At 35.0% G+C, this 21,665-nt stretch overlaps 1 protein-coding gene across 1 annotated transcript in view; it reads right to left on the bottom strand.

Annotated features, from left to right (window-relative positions):
• Positions 1 to 301: 301 nt before the first annotated feature.
• The window catches only part of LOC139966907 (uncharacterized), a 34,378-nt gene continuing 13,014 nt past the window's right edge, over positions 302 to 21,665 (bottom strand). The window contains exons 13-22 of the mRNA XM_071970378.1: positions 20,497 to 20,623; positions 19,894 to 20,050; positions 17,417 to 17,582; positions 15,898 to 16,894; positions 14,416 to 14,519; positions 13,589 to 13,767; positions 11,826 to 11,987; positions 10,672 to 10,847; positions 8,532 to 8,579; positions 302 to 6,799 (exon numbers count right to left, since the gene is read on the bottom strand). Of these exons, the coding sequence (XP_071826479.1) occupies positions 6,665 to 6,799; positions 8,532 to 8,579; positions 10,672 to 10,847; positions 11,826 to 11,987; positions 13,589 to 13,767; positions 14,416 to 14,519; positions 15,898 to 16,894; positions 17,417 to 17,582; positions 19,894 to 20,050; positions 20,497 to 20,623 (2,251 nt within the window). The 3' untranslated portion in view covers positions 302 to 6,664. The remainder of the gene's footprint in view (positions 6,800 to 8,531; positions 8,580 to 10,671; positions 10,848 to 11,825; positions 11,988 to 13,588; positions 13,768 to 14,415; positions 14,520 to 15,897; positions 16,895 to 17,416; positions 17,583 to 19,893; positions 20,051 to 20,496; positions 20,624 to 21,665) is intronic.

Below are 21,665 nucleotides of genomic sequence, written 5' to 3'. Positions count from 1 at the left end.
ATGACTCAGATCGTGTCTCGAAAAGTTGGTGGTTCGTGGACAACTCTGACATCCACAGGGGATTCGTGGGGGGGGGGGTAAATTTAGGGAACCCTGCCATACAGGGTAACAACATTACCAGAATTCATGCTTAGTGTCCTTGACTTTCACCTGTTAAATGTTTTACATGTTAAAGCTTTAAACGGCTAGAATTCTTCCCATGTGTTTGGCAAGTCGAGTTCAACAATATTTTTTACAAACTTTCAGATCTTTCAAATTCACATAATTTAAAATGAAATATTTCCTTCACAGTACTCCTCCGAAAAAGTAATCGTCTGAGCAATGTGTTTATTCAAACTGTTTCTTAGAAATCAAGAGGCACCCTAGTCTGAGCCAGGGGTCTAATGAATATTCATAGAAAACACCACGGCATCTCTACACTCATCCATGAGTGGGGGTTGAGGCCCTCTCAGAGATACAACTCCGTTTCTTAGTGATTTTATCACGAACGGAGGAAACAACATATATAGATTTAGCAACGATGAAGTTTAAGACATAAACGTCACATACAATTACAAATCAAACTTCACTACCTCAAATGTTGCAAGAACCCTCCCTATAGATTGGATCCATTTAACTGACAATAACTTCTTAACCTTTAAGAGAAGTTAAAAAGACAAAAACGAAATGTTAAGAAACTTCACACGTCTAAGATTGAGAGGTACTCAAGTACTTTAGTATACAGTATAAGGTTTAATCGGAATGAGGTTTAATTTCGTCATTAATTATCTCATCCTTGTCCAAGTATTAATGTGTACAGGGGAGGATATGTTGCACTCAGCTGACAGTTCCACGCTATAAGTGTCTATCGGTTACCATAACAACGGTTGCCATGGAAATACATGGTGTGGAAAACTTATGGTTACTAGGAAGTCCATCTTCGTAATATAGGAATAGACGTTAGGGGTTTGAATTTTTGGGTCAGATGACGAAACCTTCCGTTTGTGTGCGTGCATATGTGTGCGTCTGTGTCTATTTTATGTTGCTTTTAATCACGATGACACTTAAAGAACATGAGAGATGAAGTGATGCTTGATATGTGGATTTGCTTTAGTGAGTACAAGAACCCTGTTAACTTTGCGGAGGTCAAAGGTCCATTGGTGACGAAAGAGGCCAAAGTATGAAAGCCTTGTGAATTCGACTCAAAGGAGGACAGTTAAGTTGGATCCATAGCAATGAGTACAATCACCCTATTGTTCTTTTTACGTAGGTCGAAGATCAATAGAGGTCAAACTCTGATCAACATTGAAACCAATAGAACTTCAAAGTTAAAGCTTCAATGAACTTCATAATTGTTAACATTTTCAATTTAGTGAGTAAAAATGTCATGATGTGTTTATATCGAATTTTCCAGTTTTCTTCTTAAAAATTTCACCGATTTATTCTCTACCGATGCTCTCACTGATTTACACAAGGATAAAATAAAATACACCTTCAATTCAATTCAAAACTGTCATATTTTTTATTTCAATATGGTTTTTTCCCACAATTTTTTTTAAAAGTTTCTTATGTTTATTTTATTCCAAAAATAATATCTTTCCACCATTTCTACTCAACTTTATCGTAACACGAGGAGAAGAAACACCATGAAAAATGTGAGAAAAATACGTTGTCATGACAACGTCAAGATTACAGCAACCAAAATACACCAAACTATCTCAAGAGTCCAAAATGAAAGCGAACTGTTAAAGAGAGAATGACAACTATATCTTCATGTTAGTCAAATATAGAACTTTGATGTCATTAATCTTCATTTATATATGCAAACGAAAAACTGGCAACATTTAATGTTACATATAAATGAAGTCTTTGTTAATTCACTGGTTAATGTAATAGTTAATAACGACATGGGTACACATACTGCTAAGGCACTTTGTGAATTTTAACATTCAATACAAAATAAAATAATTAGTAACATCATTCATGGGAAAAATACAAAATTATCTTATATCAATAAACTTGTGAATCTTTATGTTTATGCAAATTAGGCTAGGCGTAGGGACACCTGTTGGAGTACTTCTAATGTGAAAACTATAAACAACCATTCTGTACTCTCGAGTGTTCGCAGTGAAAGGAAATTATGTGAAATTTGCCCAATCACTTTCCCCAACCTGTTTACTAGTTGTCCAGTCTTTAAAGGTATGCTGTATTGGCCCCAAATATGCTAGATATTCAAATATGGTCACCTTTGGTCAAAATTCTTAAACAGTATTTATTACAATCTTCGAGGAAATTTTCCTCACTGGGACATTCAGTCATCTTGTGTGTTCCTTAAAAATGTCTGAGAACAATGTGGAGAGTAAAGACCTCCAGGAAAGTACTTTTTAAAACTTCAAGCAATTATAGCTTGCTATAATTTGGGGGCTATACTGACTACCTATAAATAACCAGGTCAGCAACCGTACTTCAATCAATGTAAACTTGAAGAAGTAATGTATCTATGAATATATGCAGGGGTAGGTAGGGTGAGATGGAGGGAAATGGAGGGGGAGGGGTGAGAGGAAGGGGTGGGTGAGAGGGAGGGTGGGTGGGGGTTGGGTTTCAAAAGATAAATAAAATACTGACTCGTATTGGTGGTTATATTTAGTCCTGAGGGCAGGAGCACTGAGGGCTAAGTGATGGGAGCTTCCAAAGCCTTAAAAATAAGAAAAACAGCAATTGAAAAGTCACTCATGTCACCCTCCCCCACGCCCACCCTCCCACGCCCTCCCACACACTCCTCCCAAAGAGAGCAATGAATGCATCACCTCTTTCTTTAAATTTATTGAAAACATTGCAATTTCCTAAAGTATTTTGCAGGTCATTTACAAGCCGAAAAGAAGTCTCAAATAATTCCTCATTGCAGAATGACGTTTGTCCTGTTACCCAAGAGAGCACTAGGCTAAATTCAAATTTTCTTTTTTCGCAACAGAGCGGAGGACTAAGACACCATAAATATGTAAATTAGAACCATAAATATTCATTACATACCTTCTTCATGCATCACAAAGAGTAACATTTAACTCATGTATTTAACTCATAGGTTTACCTTTGAAATTTTGTCTATCAAGATCTAAAGATTTCCCTATAGACATATACACACACAAGTTGAGGGGAAATAGCATGAAATAATATGAAAAAGAAACTTTACAGATATTTACCCCACTGGTGGGAAGAAAGGCAAGGGGGGTGGGATAAAGTGCAGTATAAAACTACACTGTACTTTACTCAGAAAGTGGCAGGGGGTGGGTGGGGGGGGGGAGAAGGGTATAAAAGACATGTACAGTGGAAAACATCTACTGATAGTTGTGGAAGGCTGCATTGGTCTCACATGAGAACAGTAGAAACACAAATGGCTTTTTTTCACAAAATCTAAGAAAAAGAGCTACAATTGATTTTTGTAACTGTCTTTACATGGTGACAATTTTAGAATATCTAGCAAATTTTTATTCACTTCGATTACAAACTATATTGAACACACCAAGGTTGGCTGTTATATCTAAATACTCATTCTTCCAAAGTAGAATATTATACTGCTGTGACATAAGACAACCTCATATCACAACTGAAAGCTCTGATTTACCTACAGCCATACATTACCCCAGATAATACTGAAACCAGACATTCAGCAGGCTTAGTGATTCCTTGGCAAAGTTTGATATGAGAACAGCTAATGTAACACTGCAGACAGCTTTTTTTAACGTTTGATGTCACATGACCTTTGACCTCCACAGTTAACAATACACTTCTGTCAATAGTCACTAAGGTGAATTTACAAAGTATGAGATTCTCCAAGCTTTACTTTTGGACCTATCATCTTTAAACGCTATGCAGATAGTATTGGGTTTATTAGGTTTTAAAGACTGTCCTCTGTTGACCTTTTGCCCTCTAGGGAAATGAAAGTATGACATTCATCAACATTTTACTTTTCAAGTTATCACTTTACAAGGTTTTTAGTCTACCTCTGGTGAACTCACATGACCTTTGACCACTACAGAAAACGATAGGGTTCTTGCACTCACTATGATGGATCTACACACCAAGTGAGACATCCATTCAAGCATTACTTTTTGAAGTTATCAAATTGCAAGGTTTTCAGACTTTGACCTTTAACTGACACAGAATACCATAAGGCTCTCATACTCACTACGGTGGATCTACATACCAAGTATGATGTTCATTCAAGCTTAGTTTTAAAGTTATCAAATTTGCATGTTTTTTTCATACTTTGACCTCATATGACCTTTGACTCACACAGACTACAATAGGGTTCTCATACTCACTATGGTGGATCGAAATACCAAGTATGAAGTTTAAACCACCATGCACTTTCTGAGTTTACAAGCCAAGGCATATCACACAGACACATATATGCACACACAGACACACACACACACGTCCCATCGCCATGGAAAAGATTCCTATTGCCTTCAGCAAGGAGACAAAGAAAAATAGACCAGATGCTTAATAACTATAGGCTCCTGACTATAGCTAGAAAATAATTTAATAAAATAAACAAATAATAAAATCAACACAGCCAGGGTTTTTGGCTTGTTGCTTCAAAAAACGTGTCCGTAACATGAAACGGTACTTTATGAAATACAGACAGCTGTCACGAAGAAGATTAAATTCTGAATGAGTTAGTCCACACGTCAAAAATCACGTAGGTTCTACAGGTGTTCTGGTCTAGTTAACATTCAGAGACAACATTCTCACCCCGAGTGAGAATCCTGAAATACTCAAGCTGGTTTGTGACCGCATCAATTTTGACTTACTTCAAGCATTGAAAAAGTGATATTTTATCAAAATCCTGCCTATAAACAGTGCTGTACGTAGATTCTGATAAATCATATGTCTTTTAAAAACCTAGGAATCAGGGTTTGTCTCATCCTCAAGAATTATGGTATGAAGCATGTACTGTAAGGGTGACAGTAACAAAGCAGAAAATATTATAGTATTCTATTAATCGAAAACTTTACAGAATAATTAAGAAAATGGCAGGAAGTTTGAATAAAACATGAAATTGTCCTCTTGCGATGTTAATATCCCTTAATTTTTTGGGGGAAGAGGGGGGGGGGAATTGTGTGGGAGGGGGTGTGACCAAAGATTCAAAAAGTGGCTTCATTGAGGAAAAGACCTCTAAGGCAAACTATGACACGCCAATTATGTTTGGCAGTTACAAAGTATCTTCTTGACCAGTTTAAGCACTCAGACCTCAGGATGATCAAACTGGACAACAATCTTTTGCTATTCCAAACAGGCTTAAAAAGAAACTGCCATTTTTCAACCGTCAAATTTTATAATTGCTTCACAAGAGGAACATTAAAATGATGTTGTGCTCAATTTTCAAACTTGCTGACAGAGGGTTGGGCTACGTTTATGGCAAGCCACATGTGCAATAATTTGATAAACCGAGTTTATCGCCGTTAAACTCTGTTTTTCGATCGATAAACTGAGTTTATCGACTGGATGACCGTGTTTTTCCTGATAAACTCAGTTTATCGAGCGAAAAGCAGAGTAAACGGTGATAAACTTGGTTTATCAAATTATTGCACATGTGGCGTGCCATATCCAATTCGATAAACTTGGAGTATCGAGCGATAAACTCAGTTTATCGATCGAAAAGCAGAGTTAACGGTGATACACTTGGTTTATCGAATTATTGCACTTGTGGCGTGCCATATCCAATTCTCAGTTTATCGATAAACAGAGATTATCGATTAACTTAGTTTATCAAGCGAAAAACATAGTTCCCATTTGATAAACTCGGTTTATTGCCGATAATCTTAGTTTATCGAAGTAACCTGCTTTTCGCTCAATAAACTGAGTTTATCGCGAAAAACACCGTTATCCATTCGATAAACTGAGTTTATCGATCGAAAAACAGAGTTTAACGGCGGTAAACTCGGTTTATCGAATTATTGCACATGTGGCTTGCCATATACGTTACATCAGATATCTATGGTTATAAAAATAGAACGGGATTGGAACCATCAAACCTCTGGGTTATAATTAATTTTAATGGTAGCAGAATTGGAAAACAACATTCCATAAATTCAATCCAAAGTATTTTATACTGCTGTTTACAAATGACTATGAATAGGTATTTTAGTATTCCTCCTTTAACAGAACATCAGCAAACTGAAAGTATGTAGTGAAGAAAATGTTTGAATTCAATGCATTTAGCTTTACTCCAAGATGTGACTTTTTTATCTTATATTGGTGTGTTTTGGTAAGGGTATGCTTCTTTACCAATGGTCAACAAAAATTTTAGGCCCACGATCCAGGATATTCCACTGAGCCATTTCCTACTAGGGCCCACCCCTCAAAATGCTAGCTTGGACTTGACTCCATGGGCTCCCAAATATGTAGATTTATTTTCTGACAAACCAAGGAAGATATTTCTTGACCCCTTTTTGGGGGAATGTACCTTATAGCTTGCAGGCCATCTCTCTCCACGGTATAATTCTCTAAGCTATTCCAACTGGACTGTTTGCTAAACCGAGTCTGGTCTGGTAAAAGTCGTCTGTTTGTTCTATACCGATCTACCATTTTCTCTCAAGCAACACAGTATCAATAATGTGAGTTTCCTCTCTTAAAATATATATATATATTTGTTTTTTATACAAATGTTATGATTTGATCATCATGTGTTTATAAAAAAGATTGGTAATTCTACTCCAAATTGTTCTGACCAAGGTCTCTTAATTGCATCCACCATCTGTCTCAAGCTTGTCGGTGTCAATAATTTCACTTCCCACTGGCCTTCTCTGTCCTCATCCTGCAGGCGAAACATATGTAACACCGTGTTAATGTAATGTAACACCATGTAAATGTAATGTAACACCATGTAAATGTAATGTAACACCATGTAAATGTAATGTAACACCATATAAATGTAATGTAACACCATATTAATGTAATGTAACACCATGTAAATGTAATGTAACACCATGTAAATGTAATGTAACACCATGTAAATGTAATGTAACACCATGTCAATGTAATGTAACACCATGTCAATGTAATGTAACACCATGTCAATGTAATGTAACACCATGTCAATGTAATGTAACACCATGTCAATGTAATGTAACACCATGTCAATGTAATGTAATGTAGCACCATGTAAATGTAATATAACACCATGTAAATGCCCAGGTAGAAGATACGTATTTGATGTCAAATCGTGGGCAATAGCAATGTGATTTCATGCACATATGCAGGTAGCAGATATGTTACTTGGTGTCAAAGTGTGGTGTCAAAGCTATATAAGGTGTCTCTGTGCCCACAAGGAGATATGTAACTTTATGACAATGTGCAAGCAAAAAGCAACGCAAAGTACTGTATATGGATGCAAAACATATGTTACATTTAATGTAAAGTTGTAAGCGAAGGATTTGTAACTTCATGTAAATATGCAAGTAGACTCATATGCAATTTGAAATGATATATAACTATATATGTTATATAACTATATGTAGACAGAAGATATGATACTTGGTGTCAAGGTTCCAGCAAAACCTATACAACCATTCCTTGTGTCTACAAGGTGATATGTTACTTTATGAAGAAGTGCCGGCAATAGAAATGCAACATACAGTATATGAAGGCAATATATATGTTACATTATAATAATGTGAAGGTGTAGGTAGATGATTTCGTAACTTCATGCTAATATGTAACTAGATGATATGTGACTTGATGTCAAAGCTGTATGTATGCAGGCAGAAGCTACGTAAGTTGAGTTTAGGGTGCAGGCAAATGATTATGTAACTTTACATAAATATGTCAAAAGATAGAAAACTACATGCAATTAATGCAGGCAAATATGTGCAGGTACACGGTACTGTACTTCATCATAATAAAATATGCAGGCTAAAGATGACTAAGTTTGGGAAAATGTGATAGTAATTTATGAGGATGTATAACACATGGCCATGGGCAAGTCAATTACACTTCTTAAATTTAAGTCTGCTGGTGAAAGGTATGTACTTCATACATATGCAGGATATGCAGGCGTAGATATATGTAACATTATACGTAAGAAAATATGCAGGTAGAACCCCCCCCAAATAGCTCAATGATCCTAGGCATATCAACAAGTGTGCATAGTTTGTGTAATTTTGGTTCAGATTCTTAACTTTACAAGTTAGATTTTTGTGAAGACAGAAATTTGAAAAGATAAGGGTTCTTTTTTGTGTGTGGTGTATATGAATCATCTACAGAATTTCTCATTGGAATTTTATGAACAAATTTTGGATGAGATATGAAATTCTGAGCTACCTTTAGTAATTTGATTGCTCTTGTTATACATTCATCTTCTCCTACCAACAGCTCAATACAATAAAATAAAAAATAAAATAAAAAAAAGCAGACACTTCAGGTATATACAAATATTTGAATAAACATCGTCATAAAAAACAACGTTGCTTCATAGGTAAATGTTAGTAAAAATAAAGGTTCGAACAAAGAATACATCAACAAGTTGAATTTAAAATTAGAATTCTTACCTCATCAGAAAAGTTAATCACCACTTTCAACTCCTGCATGTTGCATTCCTGCAAATACGAAAATGAAAAAATTATATATATATATATATATGAAAGTCAAATTAACCATAAATCTTACAATTTTTGTCATTGCAATTTTTGACGGACTCAAATCCATATCTTGAATTTTACGTATGTTTTCGATCAATCACCTTGAGATAATGTTTATTATTATAATATCTTATAAAACTTCCGACTGGCTATCGGCAGTGATACATGGCTTGTCAACAGCTTTCAACAGTTATCTCTCTCTATCTCTCAAACAAACAACTTATCCAGTGAAAGTGAGATGGATTTGTTTAATGAAAAAGAAAATTAAAGACTTCTTTTTAGCAAACATTTTGAAGGAGAAAAAGCATGAATCCAGTGAAAAGTGAGATGGATTTGTTGGAGGAGAAAAGTAAAATGAAAGATTTGTTGTTAGCAAACATCTGGATTATGTTCAAGTTGGTAAATCAATATAACAAGGTAACGCTTGTAATTTAATGTTTACAAGGGTTTTTCTAACACCGTACTGTTGGAATGTTTGTTCAACATAGCGCATGATTGATTTGGCGTTATTTCTGACAGATTCTTCCGAGACATTCATCCTCAGGTATATATTAAAGCTAACTATGACAACTTATATCAAAACATAAATCAAACCATTTTGATGTTGAAGTGTTAGCAGAATGGAGGGGATAGTATTTCGTTTCCAATGAGAATCAGGGTCACATTTCACTTGAAAGTCATTACAGATGATGTGGACCCCTCCATCAACATTACACTTTTTGAAAAAGTCAAACTCACCTACCCCCTCCTTAGAAAGGCATTACATATGATGTGAACCCTTCCATCAACATTATTCTATGTGCTACAGGTTAGCTAACCGAAAACCTGAATGCAAAAATGCATTGGGGTTTCGATGATGTAACATGAGCAGTTTTCTTCATGAATCTGACGTAATGTATAGTGAGGGTGTACATGTTTACAAGGGTTTCACGATTTGACCTCTGATGACCTCAAATGACCTCCACCAAAAACAATAGGCTTCTTTAACTCAATGTGGTACTTCTACACACTAAATAAGAGGTCAGCCCAAGCTTCCAGTATTGAAAAATCGTGATTACAAGGTTTTCACAATTTGACCCCTGGTGACCTCAAATGACCTCTGCCCTCCACCAAACAAAATAGGCTTCTTTTACACAATGTGGTACTCCTACACTCCAAATATGAGCTCTGCCAATGATTCCCTTCTTGCGATATCGTGTTTATGAGGTGTTAACATTACAGATGATGTGAACCCTTCCATCAACATTATTCTATGTGCTACAAGTTAGCTAAACCAAAAAAATGAGTATCATGCAAGAATGACTTGCAAGGAAGGCAGAAATGATCCACTAGAACAACTGGAAATAAACAAGAAATTATCTGATTAAAACTGCTTTCATTGCAATAGCATATCACAGTATATCTCACAGTACGAAAAGTGCAAAAGCCTCAAAAAATCCATTTTCTTTCCTATTTCCGATAGATACATGAACTTTCCCCAAAAGAAATTCATCATCTCCAGTAAAAGTCTAATGCCCAACGGGCTATTTCATTCAAATTAGAAGTCCTCTCAATTATGCACGAACAATTGGTTGAAATGAATGCTTTCTTTCACTTGAAAGATGACTTCAGAGATTAGACAGAGCTCTCCGTATGGGAAGTTTGGTTTCTTTTTGCGACTGCTGCAAAAGATTAATCTCAAAATACCCGTCAGTCCGAATGAAATTCACCTAAAGCATGACCCTCCTTATGCATGTCATATGCTAGACAACATTAAACAGTGTCAAGCAAAGGGAGATCCAAGTCACAGGTTTCATGTATGGGAAAAAAGTCTCTCTCAATATTTTTACAACATTTTGAAGACAGAGCTGATAAATACCAGCACAATTCCTCGTGTAAAATTTTCTTTTATTATATGAAATTAATATTTTCGTGGATAGGCCGCAATGTTTTCAGGGATAATTCTTCGCAATAAAAACATTTCGTTTATTTAAACCTTTTGCCCTTCTTCTTACATGATTTTTCCCAGTCACACACAAATTTTCACATAAAATAAAGTGTAAAGTCATACCAGGTCAGTCACATCAGTGATGCTGAAATGTTCTTTGAGAGCAAAATGTTGTCCTTTGGTGGTGACCTTGGCGGTAGATTTCAGACCTATGAGAGGCCAAGAACAGTTCTCAAGAAGGAGGTAGATATTGCTCTCAGTGATGAAGATCCCCTGCCTCATATAAGATGATGATGCATCTGAAAAAGATGTAATCATAAGATGGAGATGTAATCAAAAGATGGAAATGTAATCATAGGCTGGAGATGTAATCATAAGATGAAGATGTAATCATAAAATGGAGATGTAATAAGATGGAGAAGTAATCATAAGATGGAAATGTAATAATAAAATGGGGATGTCATCGTATGATGAAGATTTTATCATAAGAGGGAAATGTAATCATAAGATGAAGATGTAATCATAGATGGAGGTGTAATCATAGATGAAGATGTAATCATAAGAGGGAAATGTAATCATACGATGAAGATGTAATCATAGATGGAGGTGTAATCATAGATGGAGATGTAATCATAGATGAAGATGTAATCATAAGAGGGAAATGTAATCATAAGATGAAGATGTAATCATAGATGAAGATGTAATCATAAGAGGGAAATGTAATCATAAGATGAAGATGTAATAAGATGGGAATGTAATCATAAGATGGAGATGTAATCATAAGATGGATGGAGATGTACTCTTGAGATGGAGATGCAATCATAAAATGGAAATGTGGTCACATTTATATTGAAGTAATAGAACCATACAGGTCATCCAATCAAACCAGCAGTATTTCCTTTAAATAATTTTAACTCTCCCATACGACAATAGAAGCACGTGTAAGAAGAGGTATAGCAATGGCTTTGTTCATAAAGCACAAAGAGACAAGGCAAGACTGAATAAATACATCATCCAAATAATGTCTTCACGGCTTGTTCCACAATAAGACTTAAAAACAAAAAAAGTTTGAGAGTCGTTCATTTTATTTAGATAAGAATATTATACAATGACATGCGACATCTTTGTCTTTCATCAATTTTTACTGATGCAATAGGATTTCTCCTCAGCTGAAATCACCGATTAAATATTGAAGAAATAAACACTAAAATGCTGATGTAAAATTATAATATTTTCCAAGGGTTATATAATCATAACAACTTTTGAAAGAAACTCACCTTTCTGTTTGGTATCTAAGGCATGGATGTAGACAGTTTCCTCCAAGTTTACATCACCATCCTCTGATATCTGGGAGAGGAGAGAATCTTGCACCTCCATGTGATTCCTTTCAACACCTTGAAACTTTGTATGCGGACTGTCCTTAAGTAACGTCAATGATTCTAAAGAGAGAAAGATTTGTACAAATATGAAGCAAACATTGAACTTTTTTCTAAACAATTAATGGGGGGTAGGATTTGTGTGCATCAAATCTCTCCAATGAAGAACAGATTTTTCATTCTTATTTGCAGACTTTTCTTCCTTGTCGTTCAGGATTATCATCCTATTAAAAGCAGCAGTTTATGTTGATTATGGTCAATTTTCCAATGATGTCTGGTAACTTAATGCCTCAAAAATGCCATTCATTAGCCTGTAGTAAAAATTCACTTCAAATAATGGCAAAGGCTATCAATTTTTTGAAAATGTTCCAACACTCTTTTAAGTAAGTAATTGATGTTAATATGCAAAAGCATATATATACCAGGTCTGTGATGCTTTGGTAACAGACATACATAGCCTCTTTTTTACATTTAAATTATGGGATGAAGTTGTTCTTGTGATAAAGCAAGTTACTGCTGTAGATGTGTCACATTTTGGGCATTATGAAGAATACTTAATACAGCTTTTTTTTTGCAAATCTTGTAACAAGTCCAGTCTCAAGTCACCAAAGTAGCGAGTGACTCAAACAAGTTTTCCCAATAGATATAGTATGACTCAGATAATCACTCAACTTGGGTCAGGAAAATAATTGGGCGATAACGAATCGTGTTAAGAAATGTTTCGACTCGTGACAAAGTTGCCCAAAACAATACGCTATAGTTCCTGGACAGGTGAATTTGGTTGCAATGGCACTAACAAAGAGGTGGAGCTATTGTACTATTATTTTAAAGATGAATAGGCATAAAAATGTGGCTTTGGCTAAAACTAAAATAGTAGCTTTTGGCAGTGAGGTAAGACCTGACTCATCACAAACTAAATAAATATTTCTGTTCATCAATATCCAGCGCTGGCGATACGGAGAGAAACAAAAATGATAATTTCAACCAAACTGCCATTTCAGACTATTTTCTTTTCTCAAATAATTTTTGAGATGGGCATAAACCTCTTTTTGAATAAAAATAAATAAAAACCCTGGATTTTGTGATATTTGATTTATCAAGATAACTAATTCCATCCCTGAGGCTGGATTATGAACCACTTCACCCAGTTACAAGGTGAATGGACTCATAATACTGGCAGATATCACCATTACTATAAGAGCAGATAGTGTTCCATGACATCTTTCAAGATGTACTAATATAAAACTAACTTTCTTTCATTTATGTTACTATGATGTACCAAAAGAAAAGGGGGGAAGGAGAATGAGCAGTAAATGAAAGAATAGGTGAAAGAGATGGGATGGGTGAGGGTGAATGAAAAGGGAGGTATGGAGAGGGTAAGGAGAAATGATGGGTAAAGGAGAAAGGTTATAGGGAGGGGGAAAGGGATGGCCTATGATGTTTCTAAAGCACATGTCACCTACAGCTCTACTAGTTAACCACAACAGTGTGCCCGATCCAGTACTTGGATTTGACAGTTGGGTTCATATTGGCTGTGCCCAATGGTGTAAATCCTATATATTTGAAGATAACAGTAACTGAATGAGTAGAGTTCACATGGAAATGTGAACAAAGCAAAATTGAGAAGAGGAGTAACAAATTCATGAAAACATATCCAGACTCACCCTGGATTCGTTTTGCAAATCTTTCAACGGTGATGCTGTCCCCGGTCATGAGAGTAAATCGGCCTCCGTCTGCCGCCATCTCAAACTGGATCAGTTGGCTACCAACGCCGACATGGATGTACAGAACCTCTTGCATCGAAAAGTTTAATCTCTTGGTCAGGAAGTCGGAAGGTTTCTCTCTGTAGTTCAAATATATTAAAAGTCATATTTTTTAATGATATACAATACATATTTTTTCATATGTAAAGATAACAGAGAAAGCAGAATTTCGAATTCCGCATTTACTCATCTCGGCAATAATAAATCATCTTTGTCTGATCAATTTAATTTTAAATTGGTTATGCATAAATGTACACAGGGTAATAACTATGAAATTTCTAACTTGCTTCTCCGGTTTCATGAACTATATCATTCTATGGAAAGGCACACACATTAGAAATTTTAATAACCATTTGCTTTAATTTTGATGTTTTCTGGAGGCTGTGAATAATGTCTTAATTACACTTCTTATAGTGCACAGCAGTATAACCAGGAACTACTGATTTCTTTTCTACCGAGGTAATTTATAGGCCACAAAATAAAAAATAAAAATTTATGATAAAAAAACTGCACTCTGCAACTGCTTTATTTTGTGGAGATTCTGCTGGTTTATCCTCTCTGTGGGTGGTCTATGGGTGGTCTATAATCTATAATGATTACTGATTTGAAATTATTGTCACAAAAAACAACACAAGGAATATTTAAAATATTTGCTAGAGGATTTGTATCTCGGTAAAGATCATTTAATTGGCGTAACAGATTTTACAAAATGTATAAGAAAAACATACGATTCTTCTTTGAACACTTTCAAGACGTAGATATGGGACGTTGAGATGACTACCAGTCCTTCGTAATACACTAGACCCAACATGGAAGGAGAACAAATGATTCCCTGTGGGAAGACAATGGAAAGAGATCTGAAGAAGAGCATTAACAACTAGATTGTAATACAATACAACACATGACTTTACATGACAAAACAATACATGACAATACTATACAGCACAAAAGAACGCATAACATGGCTATACATGACAAAATACAAACATGACAATACAATACATGACATTACCAATACATGATGACTATACAATACTTTACAATACAATACTATACAATACATGAATGTACAATACTTTACAATATAATACATAACTATAAAATACTATACAATGCATGACTTTACATGACAAAACAATACATGATAATACATCACTAAACAGCACAAAAGAACACATTATATGGCTATACATGACTAAATACCAACATGACAATACCACTACAATACAAGACGACTTTACAATACTTAATAATACAATACTATACAATACATGACTATACAATACTTTACAATACAATATATGACTATACAATACTTTACAATACAATACTATGTAATACAATACATGACTATACAATACTTTACAATACAATATATGACTATACAATACTTTACAATACAATACTATGTAATACAATACATGACTATACAATACTTTACAATACAATATATGACTATACAATATTTTACAATACAATACTATGCAATACAATACATGACTATACAATACTTTACAATACAATATATGACTATACAATATTTTACAATACAATACTATGCAATACAATACATGACTATACAATACTATACAATAGTAACAATACAATACCAACACCGACACTGCTATCATAACAATACAATACATGACACTAATCAAAAACAATACAGCACAAAACAATGCAATGCAATACAAAAGTTGGATACATGATAGTACAAAACACTGGAATGCAGTTCAGGACATTGCTGTACACTACAATAAACAAACAATACAATACAACAATGAAAGCATTGTTATACACTACAGTAAAATACAGGACATTTCAGTAAAATACAACAAACGGCAATACAAAACACTGGAATGCTGTTCAGTACATTATAGTACACTACAATAAACAAACAATACAATATAACAATGCAATGCAAAGCAAAGCATTGTAATTCACTACAGTAAAATACAGGACATTACAGTAAAATACAACAAACGGTCATACGAAACAACACAATCCAAAGTAATGCAATGCAATTGATACAACGGCAACAAACAAAGATCTATCGGCAATAAACAGTTTCTTAATCTTTAAACCTTGAGGATCATTAAAACTTACATTAAAAGTTCATTTTTTCCATATTTCCCAGATTTAAATGAAATCTATATATACTACTTATAATAATTCCTATTAATAAGTGAAATAACCAAATGATAGCTTACCACCACATGACACTGGAACTGTTCATCATCGGTAGCAAAGAGAGACATGGAATAAAACAACTTGAGTCTGTGATCGGCTGATTCCAGGTCGTCTCGGACTCTGGTCAAAATGGACACCTTCCTCTCCTTCCTGCTCTCTCGGTCGCTGTAGGACCCCGAGCCATTCAGACTAGAGTCCGTCTTCTTCCTCTCGTAGCTGCTCAGATAACCGCCCCCCTCCTCATCCTTCTCAAAGCTGTTTTTACGACCCTTCAGGGCATCACCACCGACGTCCGGGTTCCCGAACACATTATCCGAGGTGATGCTGTCCACCCTACCCCTCGGGTGGTCAGACTCCTGGTGCTCTCTGTCGGACAACACAGCGATGTCGCTCTCGTTGCTGCTGTTCCTTCCTTGCGTGAGAACAATGTTCCTAGAAGAAGCACTTCCCCTCCCCTTCCCGATAGACGGATGACCCTCGACGATCTCCGGCCCTTGGTTTTCGTAGGACTCTTCAAGAATTTCAATCTCATCTTCTTCGCTTAACCCTGATTTACCTCCGTAGATGTCCTCTACTTCAGCCTCTGTCGCCTGTTTCTCGCCCGTCCCTCTGCCTCCGATACCCCCCCGATCGGAAGCGCTGCTGGAAGCACGCTGCGGTGTGCCTTGCAAGGAGGACGCATCCACAGACACCTGTGGCATTAAGGAATATCTGTCTCTGAATTGGTATTTGTCGGATTTCAGCAGCATGTCCAACTGATCTGTGGGGTAATGAGCTACATATTCGATGGGTGTTCTAGCATCGATTGAGTGGGCAGGTATGGTGGATTCGGGGAGTCTCAGTGAAACGTCCAAAACCTCAGAGTTGAAAGAATCGTTGGGTCTGCCGTCGCTGGAGCCAGCATTGACGACCGTAGCTAGGCTCCCTGAAGGACTTGTGATTGAAGGCGACTTGGAGTAAAGTCTAGTAGAGATGAAAGGCTCTTGACCGAGGGAGGATGAAATCTGACCATTTTCTCTGTTGAAGATGAAATATGGAGAAAGACAATGCTTTATTCCTTCAAATGAACAAAGCAGAAATATTTCATGTCCATAGGGTGGTCATTCTATGATGCTGACCGTTTATACATGATGTTGACTAAACATGATGTTGACTACCTCATTATACATGATGCTGACTACCTCATAATTCAGAATTAACCATTTTACATTTTTTTTAAAGTAGATGTATATTGTGCGTGTTTCAATCTTTCAATCAATCTTGTCACAGTCTGGCTTGTCTTTGAAAGTTACAAGGTACATATCACTAAATCTTCACTCAGCTGAAATTTCCACAGCAAAGCAACTTCAAAACTTGTAGATACATCTACACATGTTCTGTTCTGTATAAATTGTCTATTTGAAAGTTTTGAAGACAGTTTCAGTAATAAATCTGAAAATCTGTTTAGCAAACCTTCATTCTGGCAAGGCAACTGGTGGTGGGGGGGGAGGGCATTCAAAAGGGGTGCAGATACTAAGATTGAATTTGGGGAATTCTTACCTGGCTTTCCATGGTGATGAGGTAGCGAGCGGTTTTGAATCCCCTGTAGATGACAAAGAGCCAATCACAGGAGTGCGGTCACCGTTATTGAAGGATCCATGTTCTTTCTCAACCAGGTAACGATTACCGCAAAACGGACACGTTGGTATTTCATTCAAAGCAAACTCTGGAAGAAACGAAACACGCCAATCGGTTGGAATTTAAAAGAGTCTTTTACAGTGACAAGACATCTTTTAGCTTGCTAGATTAAATAACTTTTTCCTTTTATTCAGATTATGACCTTCCAAATTAATCTCAGATATTGAGGACTGTTGAAGTAGATAAATAAAATATCTCAGAGAGTTAAAAAAATGCACTGAGGGTGATAGTAAAGCAGGTTGCTGAAGTCTGAAGACAAGTGACCATTACTGGAAATTCTAGCATATAATTAGGCTAAGATTAGCATACCACCTCTTATAAACATTCACAGCAAGAGCTTATTTCTTTAAATTGATCAAGTGATTTATATTTGAGCAAATTTGTATATTGCTGTTTCAGTTAGAACTTACCATAGAAAAACACATTGAGGTAATGTTTGACCAAAGAACAAAGATGTTTGACCAAAGATAAACTGGACTGTCTTCTTATAAATAACATTAATAATATGTGGTGCCAGTAGTCCAGTAAAACCATCCAGACTTTTTCAATACCTTTGTAGACAATTTTGCATCGATTTTGGAGATAAATAAATACAAGATCCCCCCCATTTCCAGATCACAGGAAATAGTTAATTCATAATAAAACAAAACAGTGCTTTGTTCAAAACTGATATGTGAAACAACTAGTAGGGAATGTTAACAAACCATAATTCTAGCAAACTCTAAAATTCATACCATGGCAATATTTAAACCTTTAGGACCACATGAAATACTTGACAATTAACATCAAGTTTACAAGATACAAGCATTCAATCTCTGATGTTTAATGTTTAATACCTTTATGTTTGATGTTTAATACCTTTGTGTTTTATGATTAATACCTTTGTGTTTTATGATTAATATCTTTATGTTTAATACCTTTATGTTTAATACCTTTGTTTTATGTTTAATACCTTTATGTTTAATACCTTTATGTTTAATACCTTTATGTTTTATGATTAATATCTTTATGTTTTATGTTTAATACCTTTATGTTTTATGTTTAATACCTTTATGTTTATTACCTTTATGTTTTATGTTTAATACCTTTGTTTTATGTTTAATACCTTTATGTTTAATACCTTTATGTTTTATTTTTAACATCTTTATGTTTAATACCTTTATGTTTTATGTTTAACACCTTTAGGTTTTATGTTTAACACCTTTATGTTTAATACCTTTGTTTTAATGTTTAATACCTTTATGTTTGATGTTTAATACCTTTATGTTTAATGTTTAATACCTTTGTGTTTTATGATTAATACCTTTGTGTTTTATGATTAATACCTTTATGTTTTATGTTTAATACCTTTATGTTTAATACCTTTGTTTTATGTTTAATACCTTTATGTTTTATGATTAATATCTTTATGTTTTATGTTTAATACCTTTATGTTTTATGTTTAATACCTTTATGTTTATTACCTTTATGTTTTATGTTTAATACCTTTGTTTTATGTTTAATACCTTTATGTTTAATACCTTTACGTTTTATGTTTAATATCTTTATGTTTTATGTTTAATACCTTTATGTTTTATGTTTAACACCTTTAGGTTTTATGTTTAACACCTTTATGTTTAATACCTTTATGTTTTAATGTTTAATACCTTTATGTTTGATGTTTAATACCTTTATGTTTAATGTTTAATACCTTTGTGTTTTATGATTAATACCTTTATGTTTTATGTTTAATACCTTTATGTTTAATACCTTTATGTTTTATGTTTAATACCTTTGTTTTATGTTTAATACCTTTATGTTATGTTTAATACCTTTATGTTTAATACCTTTATGTTTTATGTTTAATACCTTTATGTTTATTACCTTTATGTTTTATGTTTAATACCTTTGTTTTATGTTTAATACCTTTATGTTTAATACCTTTATGTTTTATGTTTAATATCTTTATGTTTTATGTTTAATACCTTTATGTTTTATGTTTAACACCTTTAGGTTTTATGTTTAACACCTTTATGTTTAATACCTTTATGTTTTAATACCTTTATGTTTGATGTTTAATACCTTTATGTTTAATGTTTAATACCTTTGTGTTTTATGATTAATACCTTTATGTTTTATACCTTTATGTTTAATACCTTTATGTTTTATGTTTAATACCTTTGTTTTATGTTTAATACCTTTATGTTATATGTTTAATACCTTTATGTTTAATACCTTTATGTTTTATGTTTAATACCTTTATGTTTTATGTTTAACACCTTTAAGTGTTATGTTTAACACCTTTATGTTTAATACCTTTATGTTTTATGTTTAATACCTTTATGTTTTATGTTTAATACCTTGCTGATCTGAGGTTTTTCTCCCTTTTGGTTTATCAACCACCATGATTGCCTTTGACAGAGGAAACTCTTTAGCGCATTTTAAACAGCTCATAAACTGTGTCACTTTCGTCCGCTGGTTTTCCTGCCAGAAAGACTCCAAGACCGCAGAGAGCATCTGAATGAGATAAAACAGATACAAGATAAGGAGATATGTTATGAACTTTTTCTATTAAAATTTTTAAATGATTAAATTATTTCAATTCAAACTTAAACAATCCCCCCCCCCCCCAAAATATATTGGGTAGCGGATCAAATCAAATACAGAATTTATTTCGGATAAACCAGACTGAAGTCGCAACTGTCAAGTAACAGTTTCATCTTCCAAACAGCGACAATTCTAAATTTATTTCAGAATTATTCACATTACCTTTAAAAGAATGGCTCTGAGCTGATCTCTCTTACAAATGTTCTTTGTTTTTGATTTTACTCCAAAATGAACTTTTTAATGGAAGAGCTTGGGCATGAAAAACCAATCATCATGATCCATTCTCAACCACAGTCATTTTACATTGAGACAGTAAGATACAAATGGGAAGATACAAATATTAATTGACTTCTCACCTCAGCGCTAGATTGGTCCTCCATCCAGTACTTTCTCTGCCTCCTGTCTTTCCGAACATATTCAAAGTTTAACTCTACCACAGGAACCAGTCCCTCGTTTGGGAGATTCTTCTCCAAGACTTCCACGCTGAAGAGTAAATCATTATTCGTGAATGTACTGTTAATGAAACTTGGTTGGCAGTCACATACAGACAAAAGGGGGGGGGGAGGGGATGAATGTACTGTTAAAGAGACATGGTGGGAAGTCACATACAGACAAGAGGGGGGGCAGGGGTGAATGTACTGTTAATGAGATATGGTGGGCAGTCACATACAGACAAGAGGGGGGGGTGGGGATGAATGTACTGTTAAAGAGACATGGTGGGAAGTCACATACAGACAAGAGGGGGGGCAGGGGTGAATGTACTGTTAATGAGATATGGTGGGCAGTCACATACAGACAAGAGGGGGGGCGGGGATGAATGTACTGTTAAAGAGACATGGTGGACAGTCACATACAGACAAGAGGGGGGCAGGGGTGAATGTACTGTTAAAGAGACATGGTGGGCAGTCACATACAGACAAGAGGGGGGGGGGGCATGAATGTACTGTTAATGTGACATGGTGGGCAGTCACATACAGACAAGGGGGGGAGGTGAATGTACTGTTAATGAGACACGGTGTGCACTGTGCAGTCACATACAGACAAGGAGGGCAGGGAGAAGGGTATTCATGCCTTTAAAGGACATGGGGCAAACTTCTAATGCCCCCAGGTTAATATCTTTCATAAAAGAAGTTTAGCTTGCTTTCATTAAAGAGCCTTCCATCCACTTTTTTAAATTCAAGACTCGCCACATCATAACATCTATACATCATACTTAATGTTATAGTGTGAGCTTTCACAACTCCTTTGGGTAAAGTTGTAATGCTTAACTAAATCTCAGTTCAAAATAACAGCAAGAGTGAAAAGAATAAAACAAGAGGATACATTTATGACATCACAGCTGTCTGAGTTTGCTTCACTCTCAGTAAAAATTGTATCACCTCTAAATTAAAATGGCTGAACCAGAAGGGAACAATGGGTCAATCCATGCCAATATCAACAGAAGCCTCCACATCGACCCTCTCAGAATTCCCTGAAATTGATATGATGTCTTGCCAAATGTCTCAAAGGATGAATTTGGGCAAAA

Source organism: Apostichopus japonicus, chromosome 4, assembly GCF_037975245.1.
Source record: "Apostichopus japonicus isolate 1M-3 chromosome 4, ASM3797524v1, whole genome shotgun sequence".
In the NCBI taxonomy this organism is placed as follows: Eukaryota; Metazoa; Echinodermata; class Holothuroidea; order Aspidochirotida; family Stichopodidae; genus Apostichopus; species Apostichopus japonicus.
Note: the sequence above shows the minus strand (reverse complement) of the source record. Positions and strands in the feature narration are given on the sequence as shown.